At 45.7% G+C, this 15502-nt stretch overlaps 1 protein-coding gene across 1 annotated transcript in view; it reads left to right on the top strand.

The window, feature by feature from the left end:
* The window catches only part of PANX1 (pannexin 1), a 51084-nt gene extending 35983 nt beyond the window's left edge, over window positions 1-15101 (top strand). The window contains exons 3-5 of the mRNA XM_008149174.3: window positions 7765-7988; window positions 9048-9706; window positions 10461-15101. Coding sequence (XP_008147396.2) covers window positions 7765-7988; window positions 9048-9706; window positions 10461-10540 — 963 coding nt within the window. The 3' untranslated portion in view covers window positions 10541-15101. The remainder of the gene's footprint in view (window positions 1-7764; window positions 7989-9047; window positions 9707-10460) is intronic.
* Window positions 15102-15502: the final 401 nt, after the last annotated feature.

The raw sequence follows: 15502 nt of genomic DNA, 5'->3' as shown, positions 1-15502 counted from the left end.
TTCATATCTCTTCAGTTCTCTTGTTTCTCGACCCTTAAATGGCAGGTCCTCAAATCTCTCCCTGGTCCTCCTATCTCCTCCTCCTACACATTCTCCTTGGATGATCTCAGCTAAGCTCTTGGCTTCAACCCTCTACATGCTACAAAGTCCCGAGTCAGAAGGCCAGCCAGACCTTCTCCCTTTATTTTCAGTTATCTACGATGTGTGTCTACCAGGATGGTCCTGACTACAGGTATCTCACGTTCAGAACTTCTCATCGTAGGGTCTGCTTCCCATCTCACCCTTTTCTACTGTGGGAATCTGTTCCTTCTTGTCTGTCCATTTTAACTAATGGTACCCCCACCACGCCCTTGGATAAGCTAGAAACCCAGAATTAGCCTCACTTCTTCCCCTTTTCATCCCTCACCACCAAGTGGGCACTGAATTGTATGTTTCCCCCTGCATGTAGCTCTCAGACCCACCTTCCCTTCTCCCCACTGCTGCTGCCTCAGCCTCAGTTCAGTGCTTATCACTCTCAGCGCTTATCACTCTCCGCCTCCGCTGCAGGAACCTCCTGCCGTGTCTCTCTCCTCTCCAGTGCTCTCCAGTCTCCACTGCTGGCTGGAATAGTCTTTCTACAATCAATTTTTATCACGCCATCCACCAGTGACTTCCCATTGTGTGTATGGGAGGAAGCCGAGGGCTTCATAATTCAGTCCCTGCTTACCCTTTTGTGAGTTCCCAAAGACTGCCATAAAAGATTAGCACAAACGTGGTAGCTTCAGAAATTTCCTCTCTCATAGCTCTGGAGGCCAGAAGTTAGAAATCAAAGTGTTAATAACCAGACAAACAATGATTCTGTGCTGCCTGTCACTACTTGAGCCAATTAAGCAGAGACAGGGTTGAATCCTATATGAGCGTTTATTCCAATACTGCCAGCAGCGCGGGAGAGCAGCAGGTCATCCACACAAATCTGCTCTGCACCCCGCCATAAGCCGGCTGCTTATATTGGTAGAAGTGCAAAAGAAAGCAGGCAAAGGGGCAAATGGGCAGTTTACAGACATGCAAAAGGGCTGGGGGATCTTCAAAGGGCTTGGTGATATGCAAAGGCTGGGGTCTTCAAAGGGCTGGTGATTCTGGTTTCTGCAGCAAAGTTGTTCATCTTTCCATGATAACAGGCAGCTCCAAAAGGGGAGGAAGGGCTGCATCTCCAGGTGAGCTCCCGGGTCCGGAGTGCGGCTGCCAGCCAGGTTAGAATGTGCCTTCTTTAATCAGAATAAAACAGTCATGGTTAACAGAGCACGATTAATGTTTCTTACAGTTCTAGCTGGTTCCCTAACATTCTACTTCTGCCCTTATCGGTGTCAGCAGCGTTGGTTCCTTCCTGAGGGCTCACAGGGAAAAATCTGTGCCTCTCTTCTAGTTTCTAGTGGTTGCCAGCAATCCGCCGTGGCTCAGAGTTGCACCATCACTCCAATCTCTGCCTCCGTCCTCACATAGCTTCTCCCGGTGTGTCTGTCTTCCTGTGGCCTTCTTAGAGGGCCGCCAGTCACCGGGTTAGGCCCCACCCAAATTAATTATGCCCTCAGCTTAACGAATTACATCTGCGAAGACTGTATTTCCAGACAGTGTCACATTCTGAGGTTCCAGGTGGACATGAGTTTTGGAGAATGCCATTCGACCTAGTATACACTTCCAGCCTCAGCTCTGACAGCTCCTCACGGTGGGCTCACTCATGATGCTGTGATTCCCATCAGAGTCCACACAATCGTTACATCTGTTCAGCATGATGAAGAAGTTTGTCTTGATGAGATGAGGGATGAAAGTCATCAAAGCCGTTGTACCTGCAAAATACCTTGATGAGGTTACAATCTATCATCTACAGCCATTACATTTGGTGCCTGGGATGGGAGAGAATTCACCAAGCAGGCAAGGAGAAAGGATTCCAGTAGAGGAAAGAGGATGTCTGAAGGGCCACAGAGAAGGTGAAATTTGAGCTGAGTCTTAATATAATATAGTAATGCTTTATCTTTTGTGTGTGTGTGTGTGTGTGTGTGGGGGGTGGGGGTGTTTGTTTGTTTGTTTTTGCCTCACTGTATTTTAAAGCAGCGGTCGCCAACCGGTGGTCTGTGAGGTCCGAAAGGTTGGCAACCGCTCCTTTAAAGCATAGCTCAGATGTTACCTCCTTGACAGAGCCTTCCTTGACCTCCCCAAGAACATTTCTGTTCCCTCAGTACTTAGTACCTACGTCTCTTGCGGCCATCACTTTTATGTTTTGGTTGGTTAAATAAACGAGGCGTGCGCCGGCCGCGAGTTTGACATGCTGGTTGTACACTTTCAGCCCACTGCCTAGCTCCTGGCAGGTGCCCAGATGTTTTTGAATGAATTTTCCCATCTGCAGACATGATCACATCCTAACTGGACAGTTCTTCACCTTATGAAGTGGAGGGGATTTGAACATGGAAGGAGGTTATACTGGATCCCCTCCATGCCTCCTCCTACCTGGAGGTTCTATTGGTCTCATGATAGTCCCTTATAGGAAAAAACACAATTTTTTAATGTTTTTATTGATTTTAGAGAGGAAGGGAGATGGAGAGAGAGATGGAAACATCAATGATGAAAAAGTATCATTGATCAGCTGCCTTCTACATGCCCCACACTGGGGATCGAGCCTGCAATCCCTGACCGAGAATCGAACCCTGACCTTCTGATTCATAGGTCGACACTCAAACACTGAGCCACACTGGCTGGGCAAAACACAATATTTTAAGGCAGGTAGATCGAAAAGTGTGCCAACTGCTTGTTCCCGCGCTGCTTTCAGAAGCTTCATTGTCTTTGGAAGAACTCAGTGCCCCTCGGACATCGTGCAGAAACGCTGCCGTCACAGCTGTGGGAGGTGCTGAGCATCTCAGATCTAATTGGGCGGAGACGGTGCTGTGGACAGAGCTGTGTCCGTCCCGCAGATGCAGTCATAAAACTCAGCAGTTTCCCGTGCTCCTTATTTGGATGAAAGGATTGTAAAGACTATATAGTGGAACCTCGGTTCTCGAACTTAATTTGTTCCAGAAGGCTGTTTGAAAACCAAATCATTTTCTCCCATTAGAAATAACATAAATTTAATAAATCTGTTCCAGACCCCCAAATGATTCCCCGTTTTTACCTTTCTTATATACAGCACATGTCTAATATACTGTTTATAGGTAAACCCTTTAACACAGTGGTCAGCAAACTCATTAGTCAACAAAGCCAAATATCAACAGTACAACGATTGAAATTTCTTTTGAGAGCCAAATTTTTTAAACTTAAACTTCTTCTAATGCCACTTCTTCAAAATAGACTCACCCAGGCCATAGTATTTTGTGGAAGAGCCACACTCAAGGGGCCAAAGAGCCACATGTGGCTCGCGAGCCACAGTTTGCTGACCACGGCTTTAAAAGATGACCAAGAAACATGTGAAAAAATGCTCAAAGTCACTGATCAGCAGAGAGATGCAAATTAAAATGACAATGAGGTATCACCTCACACCTGTCAGAATGGCTACCATCAACAAATCAAGAAATAACAAGTGCTGGAGAGGATGTGGAGAAAAGGGAACCCTAGTACACTGCTGGTGGGAATGCAGCCATTATGGAAAACAGTATGGAGTTTCCTCAAAAAATTAAATATGGAACTGCCATTTGACCCACTGATCCCACTTTTAGGAATATATCCTAAGACACCCGAAACACAGATCAGAAAGAATGTATGCACCCCTGTGTTCATAGCAGCACACTTTACAATAGCTAAGATCTGGAAACAGCCTAAGTGCCCATCAGTAGAAAAGCTATGGTACATTTAACCCATGGAATACTATGCAGCAGTAATAAAGAAGAATCTCTTACCCTTTGAGATAGCATGGAGGGACCTGGAGAGTATCCTGATAAGTGAAATAGTCAGAGAAAGACAAGTATCACATGATCTCATTCACATGTGGAATCTAAGTAACAAAATACACTGATGAAGGGAGTGGATCCAGAGACTCGAAGCATGGAACAGAATGTGAAATCTTGGATGGGAGATGGGGGAAGGTGAGTGGGTGGGAGGTAATCAACCAAGGACTGTGTATGCACTTATACATGGCCCATGGACACAGACAATGGGGCAGTGTGGTCTTGGGGCGGGGGTGGGGCATTCTGGAGGGAGTCAATGGGGGAAAAAAGGAGACATATGTAATACTTTCAACAATAAAGAATTATTTTTTAAAATAAATAAATAAACACTTTAAAAACAAAAAGGACATGAAATGTAAATGAAAATTTAACAAAAAAATGAAATGTACAGTAAAAATTGAAAATTTAATAACAATAAGCAGCAACAAAAGCAAAAAAAATCACAAAAATTTTCACAGAACAATTTCCTGACACGTTAACAACGTGAGATTTAGCGGTAAACGGACTCCTACTTGCACATTCGCTCCTTTGTCACCTGAGAGACACGACTGGTCATACAGGTGTCAGCATGAAAGACTTGTCGAGGTGAGAACCAAATTGTTCAAGGAGGGAGATGTTCGAGAACCAAGGTTTGGCTATAATTGAATGCTTTTTTTCAATTTGTATTTTAGTTGAATTGAGTTTAACCTTTTGCACTCGGATGTCGAGTGTGACTCGACACGGTTAGCATTAGAATAAAGGAATCAAGAAAAAAGCAAGCAAGTCAAAGGGTTAATACCACCTTGTTACAGATTCACTGAAAGTTGCCTTTTTATTTTTGATGGTGGGAAATAAGATTTAACTGGAGAACACCAAGGAATGGTGGCATTCAACCATTTATGTTTCTAAGGGGTGGTCAAGGTACAAGGATATTTTGGGGAGAAATCAAACACCCAGTACATAATACCTTTAAACATTCATTTTCCTAATTATAATAAGCCAGGCAGAATGGCGAATTGGTACTAATTATTACACCAAGTGGGCATGTTAGAAAAATTGCCACAGCGTGTAAAAGAGTCACTTTTTAATTCAGAACAGTTTGAGGTAAAATGCTATTATTCACATAGCTTTGACAGGAAAAGTGTCCTATAAATAGATCTCACGTCCCTGAGTTAGAAATAGTTCCCTCTGTGACTCTCAAGAAGAATGCCTGGCCCTGACCAGTTTGGCTCAGTGGATAGAGCATCGGCCTGCAGACTGAAAGGTCCCAGGTTCGATTCCGGTCAAGGGCATGTACCTTGGTTGCAGGCACATCCCCCGTAGGAGGTGTGCAGGAGGCAGCTGATCAATGTTTCTCTCTCATTGATGTTTCTATCTCTCTATCCCTCTCCCTTCCTCTCTGTAAAAAATCAATAAAATATATTTTTTTTAAAAAAGAAGAATGCCTGGCGGTGGAAACACCACAAACTCTGTGGCCCAGTTACATTTTTATGCTAATGGGCACCCTTCAGAGTGGGCAAGGGTTGAAGGAACCCTGCTTCTTTCTCAATGCAGCCAACCCCGAATTATGCAGCCCCGGGTCAGCTAACCACTGCCTGTGGTGTCAGTGTGCGGCAGCCCTATGCACATTGGGTTAATAATCTTGAGAAGGCCCGTCCTAGGCCAGAACTCCTAGGCGAAGCCGCTGTGTTGGTGAGAGGGCTTGGCGAAGCTCAGAGCCATTCGTGTGATTTCTCTCTTTCCTCTGTGGCAGGGGTACCTAACCTGGGGTCTGTGATGGCATCAGGGAGTTTGTAAGTGGGATGGGAAACGCATGCCAGCTTTGTTTTTAATGCACTTCTAACGAACTTAACATTAAAGCGTGCGTGCCACCATCCACAGTGGTAGGACTTTTCACCCACAGAAACGACAGATAACTAGGAATACTGTCTCCCCCTCATGACTTAGAGTTACTGCTGTGAGACCATCTGTTAGATTCTATGAATGTGTTAATAAAGAATCACATGCAAGCCTGGCCGGTGTGGCTCAGTGGTTGAGTGTCGACCCATAAACCAGGAGGTCTCTGTTCCATTCCTAGTCAGGACATATGCCTTGGTCACAGGCTTGATCCCCAGCAGGGGGCGTGCGGGAGGCAGCCGATTGATGTTTCTCATCGTTGATGTTTCTATCTCTCTCTCCCTCTCTCTTTCTGCAATCAATAAACTAAAAAAAGAATCACATGCAAAATTGTTTGAAGTATTTCATGCACTTATAAATATTATTCTCCATGGAAAACAAGGAAAGATTCAGGAGTGGTCACGGAACCAAGGCGACTAGGGAGTCGTGACAGCTCGATGTAATGGATGCCCCAAAATGGCTCTGGGAACAAAAAGAAGACAGTCATGAGAACACTGGAGTAATTTAAGTAAAATCTGTAATTTAGTTCCTAGTAATGTGCCAATGACGGTTTCTTAGTCTTGACGGGTATACCATGGAAACATAGATGGTAACAGAGGCTATTCGAGAACTCTCTGTACCCTTGCTAATGCCGCTCCCAGAGAGGTGTGGAGTGGAGGTTTTGTGTCAGCTCGGGCCTCTTCCCGATCCAACTCCGAGGAACTGTGGGAAGGGAGCAATCCAAAAGCAGGAATCCAATTTGCAGTGTATTATGGTGGGACAGGCATGCCTCTGGGGTCAGAAGCCAGGCTTCATGTTCTGTCTCTGTCACCAGCCTTGTGCTCTGCAGCCAGGCAACGGCTGTGGACTTCTCTCCCCGCTTGCAGCACGCAGCCATCACCAAGGCCTCGCCAGGGTCATCGTGAGGACTAAAGATAACGTGCCCGTCAGGGAGCCCTTCGTTGCTTTTAGCTCGTATGTTTTAGTGCCTATTACACGCCACGCTAAGCATTTTTCATAAATTATTTAATTCTCCTAATATCTGTATTACATGACCACTTTATAGCTGTGGAAACGGAGGGTCAGAGGCTCAGTGACCTCACTGCCCAAGGCCACTGGCTGAGCTGAAATTCAGATCGGTGCTGACTGTAGTTCATGGACGTCCTGCGTCTTCTCTTGAGGCCAAGCCTTCCCTGACCACCCGACAGACCTGGTTGCAGGGTGCTCTTTGCCGTCTCCGACTTCTGGACCCCCTCTTGTTTGTTTTTGCACAACCACCTCCATCCGGATGCCCTCCTCCTCCTGTCACTGCTGCCCGTGTGGTCGGCTTCTCCCGACTTGAGATTGTCCAGCTGGAAAGGGCGGGTGTTGGGCCGAGCTCAGGTCTGTCCCGGTGTGGAAGGTTTGTTCTCGTTTCCCGATGGTGAGCTGCTTGTTTCAGCGGTGGGGTGGGATGACTCCTAAATCACTGAAGCCAAAGTTTTTCTCATTTGTTGTGAGCGAAGTTATGCCTTTCTGTGTCATTCTCCCAGATTCCAGAGAAGGAGAGAGAGGGGGGAAAAAAAGAAAAAAGCGGAGCTCTAACTCTTAGTGACCTTTTAAAACTACAGCAATTTTTAAAATAGAGCCTAGCAGAGGCCACTGTGACACTGATCTCTTCTTTGATTGGGGTTTTGTTGAGGGATTACTCAAAAGGATATGGGAGTACTTTCATTTATTTATTTTTGTTTCTGTGATTAGAGAGAGAGGAGACATCCTGTGTCACCCTGTAATGGCCAATTATTTCCAATTAAAGTCTATTGAAAGGAAGGACAAAGGTAATTACCAATATCAAAGCTTACCTGGACAAGTGAGTTTAGCCATTAGAAGCAGTTATTCGGTAACGAGCCTGATTCCCACAAGCGGCATGGGCGCTCACATCTGTCTCAGAATGAGGAAGCCACGCGCGCGGTGAGGTGGCCTCCGAGGACCTTTGATCCCACGGTGTGCTCTTGTGTTTCAGTTTTTCCCCTACATCCTGTTGCTGGTCGCCATCCTGCTGTACCTGCCCTCCCTGTTCTGGCGTTTTGCAGCTGCTCCGCATATTTGCTCAGATTTGAAGTTCATCATAGAAGAACTTGACAAAGTTTACAACCGCGCCATTAAAGCCGCGAAGAGCGTGCGTGACCTCGACCTGAGAGATGGTTCCTGCATAGTTCCCGGTTCTAATGAGAACGTAGGACAAAGGTAACTTAGTCCCCTGCAGGTACCGAGTCAAGTTTTGTCGTACACACATTCTATGCCCTTTTCCTGCCCGTCTGGGCTTCGGGTTCCCATTGCCAGTAGATGGGGGGGGGCGGGGGGGGGGCGGGAAGACTCGCTCTCCCTACATCTCACCCCCACCTGTATGCCCCAGCATCTGTCCTCACATCAAGAGTCCTCTCCTTGTTGAGTGAACCATCACAGTTTCACTGGAAGAGGTAACAGGTTAGGGCACTGGGTGTGGCTCACTTGCTTTGACCTACACCTTAATGGGGGCGCACGGAGGATTATGAGACCACTGAGCTTAGAAAGCAGGTGTGAGAGAAGGGAATGGGTAGGCGGTGCCTTGCCTTTTTCACATTCTTCCTCTGATTCTTGTTATTGACAATAGTAATAGTATGAATAGCTCTCATTTAAAAAATACTTAATCCATCCCAGACATCAAGTTGAGTTCTCTAAGTACATGATCTCGATTGATCCTCAGAGCATCAAGAGCATTTATTTCCCGCTTTGCAGATGAAAACACTGTCCTGTAGCAATCAGTGGGCGAGATGGGGCCGGAGCCAGGTCTGTTGGCCCACAGCCTGGGCCCACACCCACGGAGCGGTCTGCCTCCCGCCCTTGCCAACAGGAAGCACGTGTGTTGTAGCCGGGCCAGAAGATTCTTCTTTACTTTATTCTGCACATTTGAGTGAGCAGAAAATTATAGTTTAAAAAAAGCAGCAGAATAAGAACTATCAAATTTATGTAACCAACGTGTACATTCACTAGGTAACAGGTGTTCAACGAATTTACAAATGTAACTCATTCAACTAAGTAGACCTTTTTAAAAATATTAAGGGGAAAGGGGTTTTGTTATTGCTTTTCATTCTTTGTTCTTCCAAATCTGATTTGATTCTCTTGTACGTGAGTGAAGTTATCAGTAGAGGAGTTTGTGAAGGAAGGCGTTTGAGATTTTTAGTGTGATACTGTTAGATGTGTTTATGTCTTTACTTAATCTGATGGTCTTGGTAAGGGTTTAAATGCTTTTTATTTTCTTATTAGTTTGTGGGAGATATCTGAAAGCCACTTCAAGTACCCAATTGTGGAACAGTACCTGAAGACAAAGAAAAACTCTAATAATTTAATTGTCAAGTACATCACCTGCCGGGTGCTAACACTCAGCATTATACTGTTAGCATGCATCTACCTGGGCTATTACTTTAGCCTCTCCTCCCTCTCAGATGAGTTTGTCTGCAGCATCAAATCAGGGATCCTGAGAAATGACAGCACCGTCCCCGATCAGATTCAGTGCAAACTCATCGCAGTTGGCGTCTTCCAGTTGCTCAGTTTCATTAACTTGGTGGTTTATGTTCTGCTGGTTCCTGTGGTTGTCTACACGCTGTTTGTTCCGTTCCGGCAGAAGACAGATGTTCTCCAAGTATATGAAATCCTGCCCACTTTTGGTGTTCTGCATTTCAAGTCTGAAGGGTACAACGACTTGAGCCTCTACAACCTTTTCTTGGAGGAGAATATAAGTGAACTCAAGTCGTACAAGTGTCTTAAGGTACTGGAGAATATTAAAAGCAACTGTCAGGGCATCGACCCAATGGATCTCCTGACTAACCTTGGCATGATCAAGATGGATATCGTCGACGGCAAAAATCGCCAGCAGTCTGAGACGATGGGAGAGGAGCAGGGGAACCAGACGGCAGAGCTCAAAGGTAGGGTTAGCTTTCACCTGAGGGAACCCACAGAGAGTCTTGGCAGCACCCTTTTATGAATGATAGACAGTCTTTGCCACCCCACCCTTCCGCATTAAACCATTTTCCTAGTGTGATCTTAAGTGAAACCCTTCAGTGCTAGGAGAGAAAGGGAAAGAATTGGGGCGGCCCCAAATTTCCAATGAAGGAAAGCTTCTGTGCTTTTTCTAGACCGTTCTCTCTTCCTTCTCCTTCTCTCTGTTCCATACTCTGCCTCTTGCTCAAGCATTACCCCTTGTTGTCATTCTTGCTTATTTTTTGGTCTTGTTTTACTGGCTTTTCTCCCTGTACCTCTGATCCTTTTGTCTTTTATTCTCTGTCTCTTTCAAAAGGGAATGAAAGACCCGGCCAGCATGGGTTAGTTGTTTGATCGTTAACCTGAAGGTCGTGGTCGGAGCACATGTCCAGCTTTCAGGCTCGATCCCCAGTAAGGGGTGTGCAGGAGGCAGGCGATCAATGATGCTCTTTCATCATTGATGCTTCTCTCTCTCTCCCTGCCTCTCTGAAATCAATAAAAATATATTTTTTTAAAAAGGGAGTGGCGGCGGGGGGGGGGGGCAGGGAATGATAGTGTATTGGTTTAATTGTTGCCCCGACCTAACTTCACTGTGCAGTGAAATTGGCTAAGGCAAAGAACATGAGATAGATGTCTAGCAGAGAAGTTAATTTGTGCTATGTGACTTCTGTCACAGATAGATGCTTTCCATTTTGACAGATTTGAATGCACACAGTGAAACTAAAGCAAGTAATGGGGAGAGGAATGCTCGACAGAGACTCCTGGATTCTTCTTGCTGATGATCGTTTTCAGGAACTTCAGAGCCGTGACTTCTGTGACGTGGGATTCATTTTGGCTGCAGCGCTTCTGTGAGGTTTCATCTGGTTCGCAGTAAATGGCTCTTGGTAATGGCGGGACACGACTTATGGAGTCCCTAATGAAAATGATGGCCCTCCGAATGCTGTGGGAGAGCCGTTCATGCACTTCCTCTGAGAAGCAATGCAGAGATGAGTAAGCCACAGCAAGTATGTGAGCTCTCATCAGATGAAAAGTGGAAAGGCTAATCAGAGTAAGAGTGGTAGCCCTTTTAGTGCCTCAGAGCAACACCTTTCTGTATAGATGGTGCGATGAGACTCGGAGCTACGGGAAAGCATGGACCTCGGGAGACTGTTGTTTTGTGAAATAATAAGCATGTCAGGATACAACTCCGTATGAATCTCCCACGTGCCCTAATGACTGCTGGACAAGAAAAATGTTCCCTGGCTGTGGACCCAGAGGTGGACCTGCTCTTGGCCTTGTCCTGAATTGGGAGAAATGCACACCCTGGCGCTCTCTACACTGCCACCTGAGAGCCTTGGCCAACCACGCTAACCACTATTGGTTGCAGCCTGGTATGGAGGGCGCCCGCCCACGCACTGCTCTGCCTGACAAGTTAGTTTATAAGGCAGAGTCTAAAGGGTCCTGACTTGTGACTGCTGTACAGGAAAGAAGGCTCCTGAAAGAGCCCTCGGGGAAATCCGCACATTCAGCACAGGTTGGTTCAGGCACTGTCCAAGGGGCGTTCAGAGCGCAGCCCCTGTTAGCAGAAGCATTTGAAACAGGGTGCTGCGGAAGCAAATTAACTGAACACAGGATGTTTAAAACGAGGGACATTTTACCTACCGTGATCAGAACACATAAACGACAGCTGCCGTACCGTGTGCCTGAAGCCAGCACAGCTTAGCAGTGTGTTTTATTTATATTTAAGCACATCTTTTACACATTTAATTTGGTGTCATATGGTGTCAGAATTGAGGCCATTTGGGAAGAACACTCTAACATTGATGGAGAATTACAGAATAAATGTGACAAAAGGGTACCTAATATACCCAAGCATTATTTTGTAAACATTTTCAAGCTAAGACTATATAAAAACTCTAACCAGTTCTGACCAGGTAAAGACATCCTCACTATGTTTACATTTTATACAAACTTTGTGAAAATGACACCTGTGGACCTCCCCGTTTTTATTCTCAGAGAGTGAACACATGGCTAACGCGAGCAATCTTCAGGAACCTTGAAGTTTACATGTGGCTCTTAGGGACAGTGTTGACCTGATATAGTGACAGTTTTGTGAAGAACAAAAGTTATATAAGCTGCTCTTTGTCTTCCAGAATACTCACAAAGGCAGGCAGGTTTCATTTGTGCTTCTGTGATGGTTTCTGAGATGGAGAGCTAATAATAAATAATCAAGGATGCAATCAACACTTTAAATTATTCTTATTATGTGATATTTATTACCAATAAATTATAGTGGAAATGGCAGTAATCCAAGTAACCAATTTTGCTACATGTTCATGTCATTGTATCTGAGATGTTCGGTCACCCTACTCTACATTCATTGCTTTTTATAATTTGAAAATATATATTTTTCTATGCTATGCTTTTCTTTCAAAAGGCCTCATCTTCCCTGTAGACTGTCCCTGATGTGTATTTTGAAGCAGTAAAGTGGATACATTATTTAGGAGACAGGAACTCTCTAAGTCCCGCCGTGTGTCATCCTCCCATCAGGGTTATAATTGGCTTCTGTTCATGTCCCCGTTCCCACTCTCGGAGCTCTGAGAGGGTCTGTGACACTAGTCACCGACTAGGTGGGCATGAAAAAGACAGGTCCCCATCTTTGAGGAGTGCAGAGTCTAGTAAAAGGCAGCGAAGACAGAGGCAGGTGCAAGAAGAAGAGGAGCCACGATAAAGGCCCTTCCAGAAAACGCACAGCCGGTGCTCTACGCTCCTGGGAAACGCCTGTTGTTTTTCTCTTTTTCGTAGTGTCCGTGGCTGATGGTTTTGAGAGCCTAGTTCCAGGTTTTCCCAGTAGCTCTATAGCCATGTGCCCCCAGGTGGAAGCCTGGGCAAAACCATGGCATAGACGGTGATTTTGAACAGTGAAGAGCTCCAGTCACTCCAGTCACCTTTCATACCTGACCTGGCATGGGGTGGGGAGGACCAGCCCATGGGCTGGTTGCCTGAGAACAACAGTCATGCCGCCAGGAAGCTGAGGTGGATGGCATCCATTTTTGCTTGGAAAAAAAGTGCTACTAGGAAAGTTAACCCATCTATCCACTGTGTGTTCCTGGCTTAGTGAACTAATTTGAGCAGCCAGATTCCTGAGGGTGAGGAGACATTCATTGCTCTATAAAAGGAGACAAACTTCCTAAATGTCCTCGCCCCTTATCCCCACCCCCAAGTAGCACTTGACCTTGCCTCTGACCCAGGTCTGCCTAGTAAACCACCAGGCAGCCTCTGAACCAGGCTCGTACCACCCGTGTTGCAGCTGGGACTGGGCCCTTCATTCTGAATGCAGTGACCAGCTGCGTGTATAATCTTACCAAGGAACAGGCGGAGACCCTCCCATGCAGAGGTTCTTAAACTTCTGGGAGGTTACAAACTCCCTTGGAAATATTTTTTTAAAGCTCTATACCTTCTTTTCAGATCTACACACACACTAAACAAACCTCCTGGGGTCACAGCCCACACACCCAGGGTTAAGCTGTGCTTTAATGGCTGAAGGCCACCGCACAGCAGCGAGGAGACCCCCACTGCCCTTGTGTTCCCACAGGGAGCCTCAGCGGAAGGCTCGCTTTTGAGTGAAGGGTACCTGTTGAGTAACTGACTTCGTTTTCTAAAGTCAGATGGAAAAGTTACAAGAATTGGCGTGGGTAGCCTGGATTGGTCAGGCAGTTGGCATTGACCACTGTTCTCTCTCTGGCCACCAGGGGCTACGTATTCCAGATCCGAATCATTGTCCCCAGGCAGCCTCACTGGAAGGTGAGGAGGGTGGACTAACACTTGTAAAATGCTTTGTCCTGCTCCGTAGTGGTCCTGTGAGGGAGCTGGGAACTTCCAGTTGCGTGGTGGGTCTTGTGGCATGTTCATGTTTCATTTGTGGAAGCAACCCGTTGACGGGGTATCCTCTCCTAGCCAAGAATGAGCCAAGGCAGGACTGCAGGGCAGTAGGGCCTCGTTCCTGGGAAAATTAGTTCAGCTCTTAGAGGCAGGTGCACACTTTTTTTTTTTTTTTTAAATGCGTGCATGTTTGGTTCCTTTTGCTATTGTCAGTCCAGAGTAAATAGAAAATCCACAAGGGTGGGAGTTTTTACCCACTGCTGTACCCGAAGCTCCTAAAACAATGACTGTCGTGTACTAGGGATTCTCAAATGTTTGCTGAATCCATAAACACACCAGTGTGATAACTCCTCATTTGTTGGCAACTGTGATTTGATTTTAAAAGGCAGATGGTTCTCTGCAGGAGAGGGGGGAAGGGAGCTCACTTAGCTTCTTGGTAGAGGGGGGAACTATTTCTGCAGATGAATAGGCTTCTACAGATAAGGGACTGTTCTTAGCTTTTTATTGTGGAGTTAGTCGTGATCACTTTCCAAGTTCAGTACGAGTTCAGTGCTGCTCTGCCATGATTAGGGCGACTGACGTTTCAGAGGTCCTGGTCTCCGTAATTTCCCAGAAGAACCTCATGAAAAGGACTGTTGATTGACATGTGCAGTTGTCGGTAATTGAGGTTTCATCCCGGGGCTTTGAGATGAACTGGCTCCTGCTGGGCAATCATTGGCCTTTTGGCCCGTTTTTTCACAAGTGAAACCTTTAAAGAAGGATGATAATGTGTTATTTGTGGAATATCATAAGTGTTCATCTGTGACTGGTTTTGCCTGCATGAAATGAAATGTTTTGTGTTCTGGGTTCTCTTGGTAGCAGTGAAAACACTTTGCCACTTAAAGCATGCGGCTTGATCAGTAATGGTTATTCAAGTTCCTGAAAGTTATAAAAGCTCCTGGTGCCTTGAGTGCTTCCCCGCTGCCCACCAGAAGAGGAAAATCTTGCAGAGTTCTACAGCGTCACCAACGTCCCTACAAAACTGGAGCCATCAGCTCCTCTGTAGCAAGGTGGCTTTTTAAAAGCATTCTAAGTACAATTTAATGGTATTCTGTAAGTGGTGCTTCTGGGTGTAATTTAAATTCTTTTTGATGACTAAATTTCTTCAAAACTTTTAAAGGAAAATGTGTATGTTCTTTTTGCTGTGTCATTTGGAAAGAATGATGGCTTCTACTCCACGAAGGATGAGAACATGTCATGGTTTAGAAAACGATCCTTAAAACCAGTACGAGCACCTTGAAAGTTCTGTGTTTGGGTGGTTATCACTCTTGTATTTTGCATTCATTCCCACGTGGGTCAATTGTCCCAGATCTTCCTTCTGGTCGTGCTGACTTCTTTTAAGGGGGGATGACAAGCTAAAATCAAGGCTGTAGTGTCCATGGATAAAGGTGAAACGCTGTTTTGGTTCTGCACTGTTGTGTCCACCTAAATAAAACTTCTCTGAGTAATAAAAAATGTCTGAATATTCCTTGCCTCCTCTTCAGGGAAGATGAGTCCTGAAATGTCTTGAGGCTCATTCTTATCCGCTGGATGCATAAAATTCAGTGGGCTCCATGGTACTTACTAAAATCCAGCTGGTGATAACGGAAGGAAGAAAGGCTTGATTAAGGGCCCACGGATTCTGGAATTTCTAAAGCAGAAATCACAGGCTTTCTGATTGGGGATTGTTTGGCTGGGCTTGGAGAGGAAGGAGTACAGACTCTATGCTGCTAAACATGATTGGCCTGCCCACTTCTCCCAAGAGGGGGACTCCTTTGTACAATGGTCAATTAACACAATTCAGAGCCATTCAAAATCTTAGTACAGTGCCTGCCATCGAGTGAGTGCTCCGTACATGGTAG

Source organism: Eptesicus fuscus, chromosome 13, assembly GCF_027574615.1.
Source record: "Eptesicus fuscus isolate TK198812 chromosome 13, DD_ASM_mEF_20220401, whole genome shotgun sequence".
Classification (NCBI taxonomy): domain Eukaryota; kingdom Metazoa; phylum Chordata; class Mammalia; order Chiroptera; family Vespertilionidae; genus Eptesicus; species Eptesicus fuscus.
Note: the sequence above shows the minus strand (reverse complement) of the source record. Positions and strands in the feature narration are given on the sequence as shown.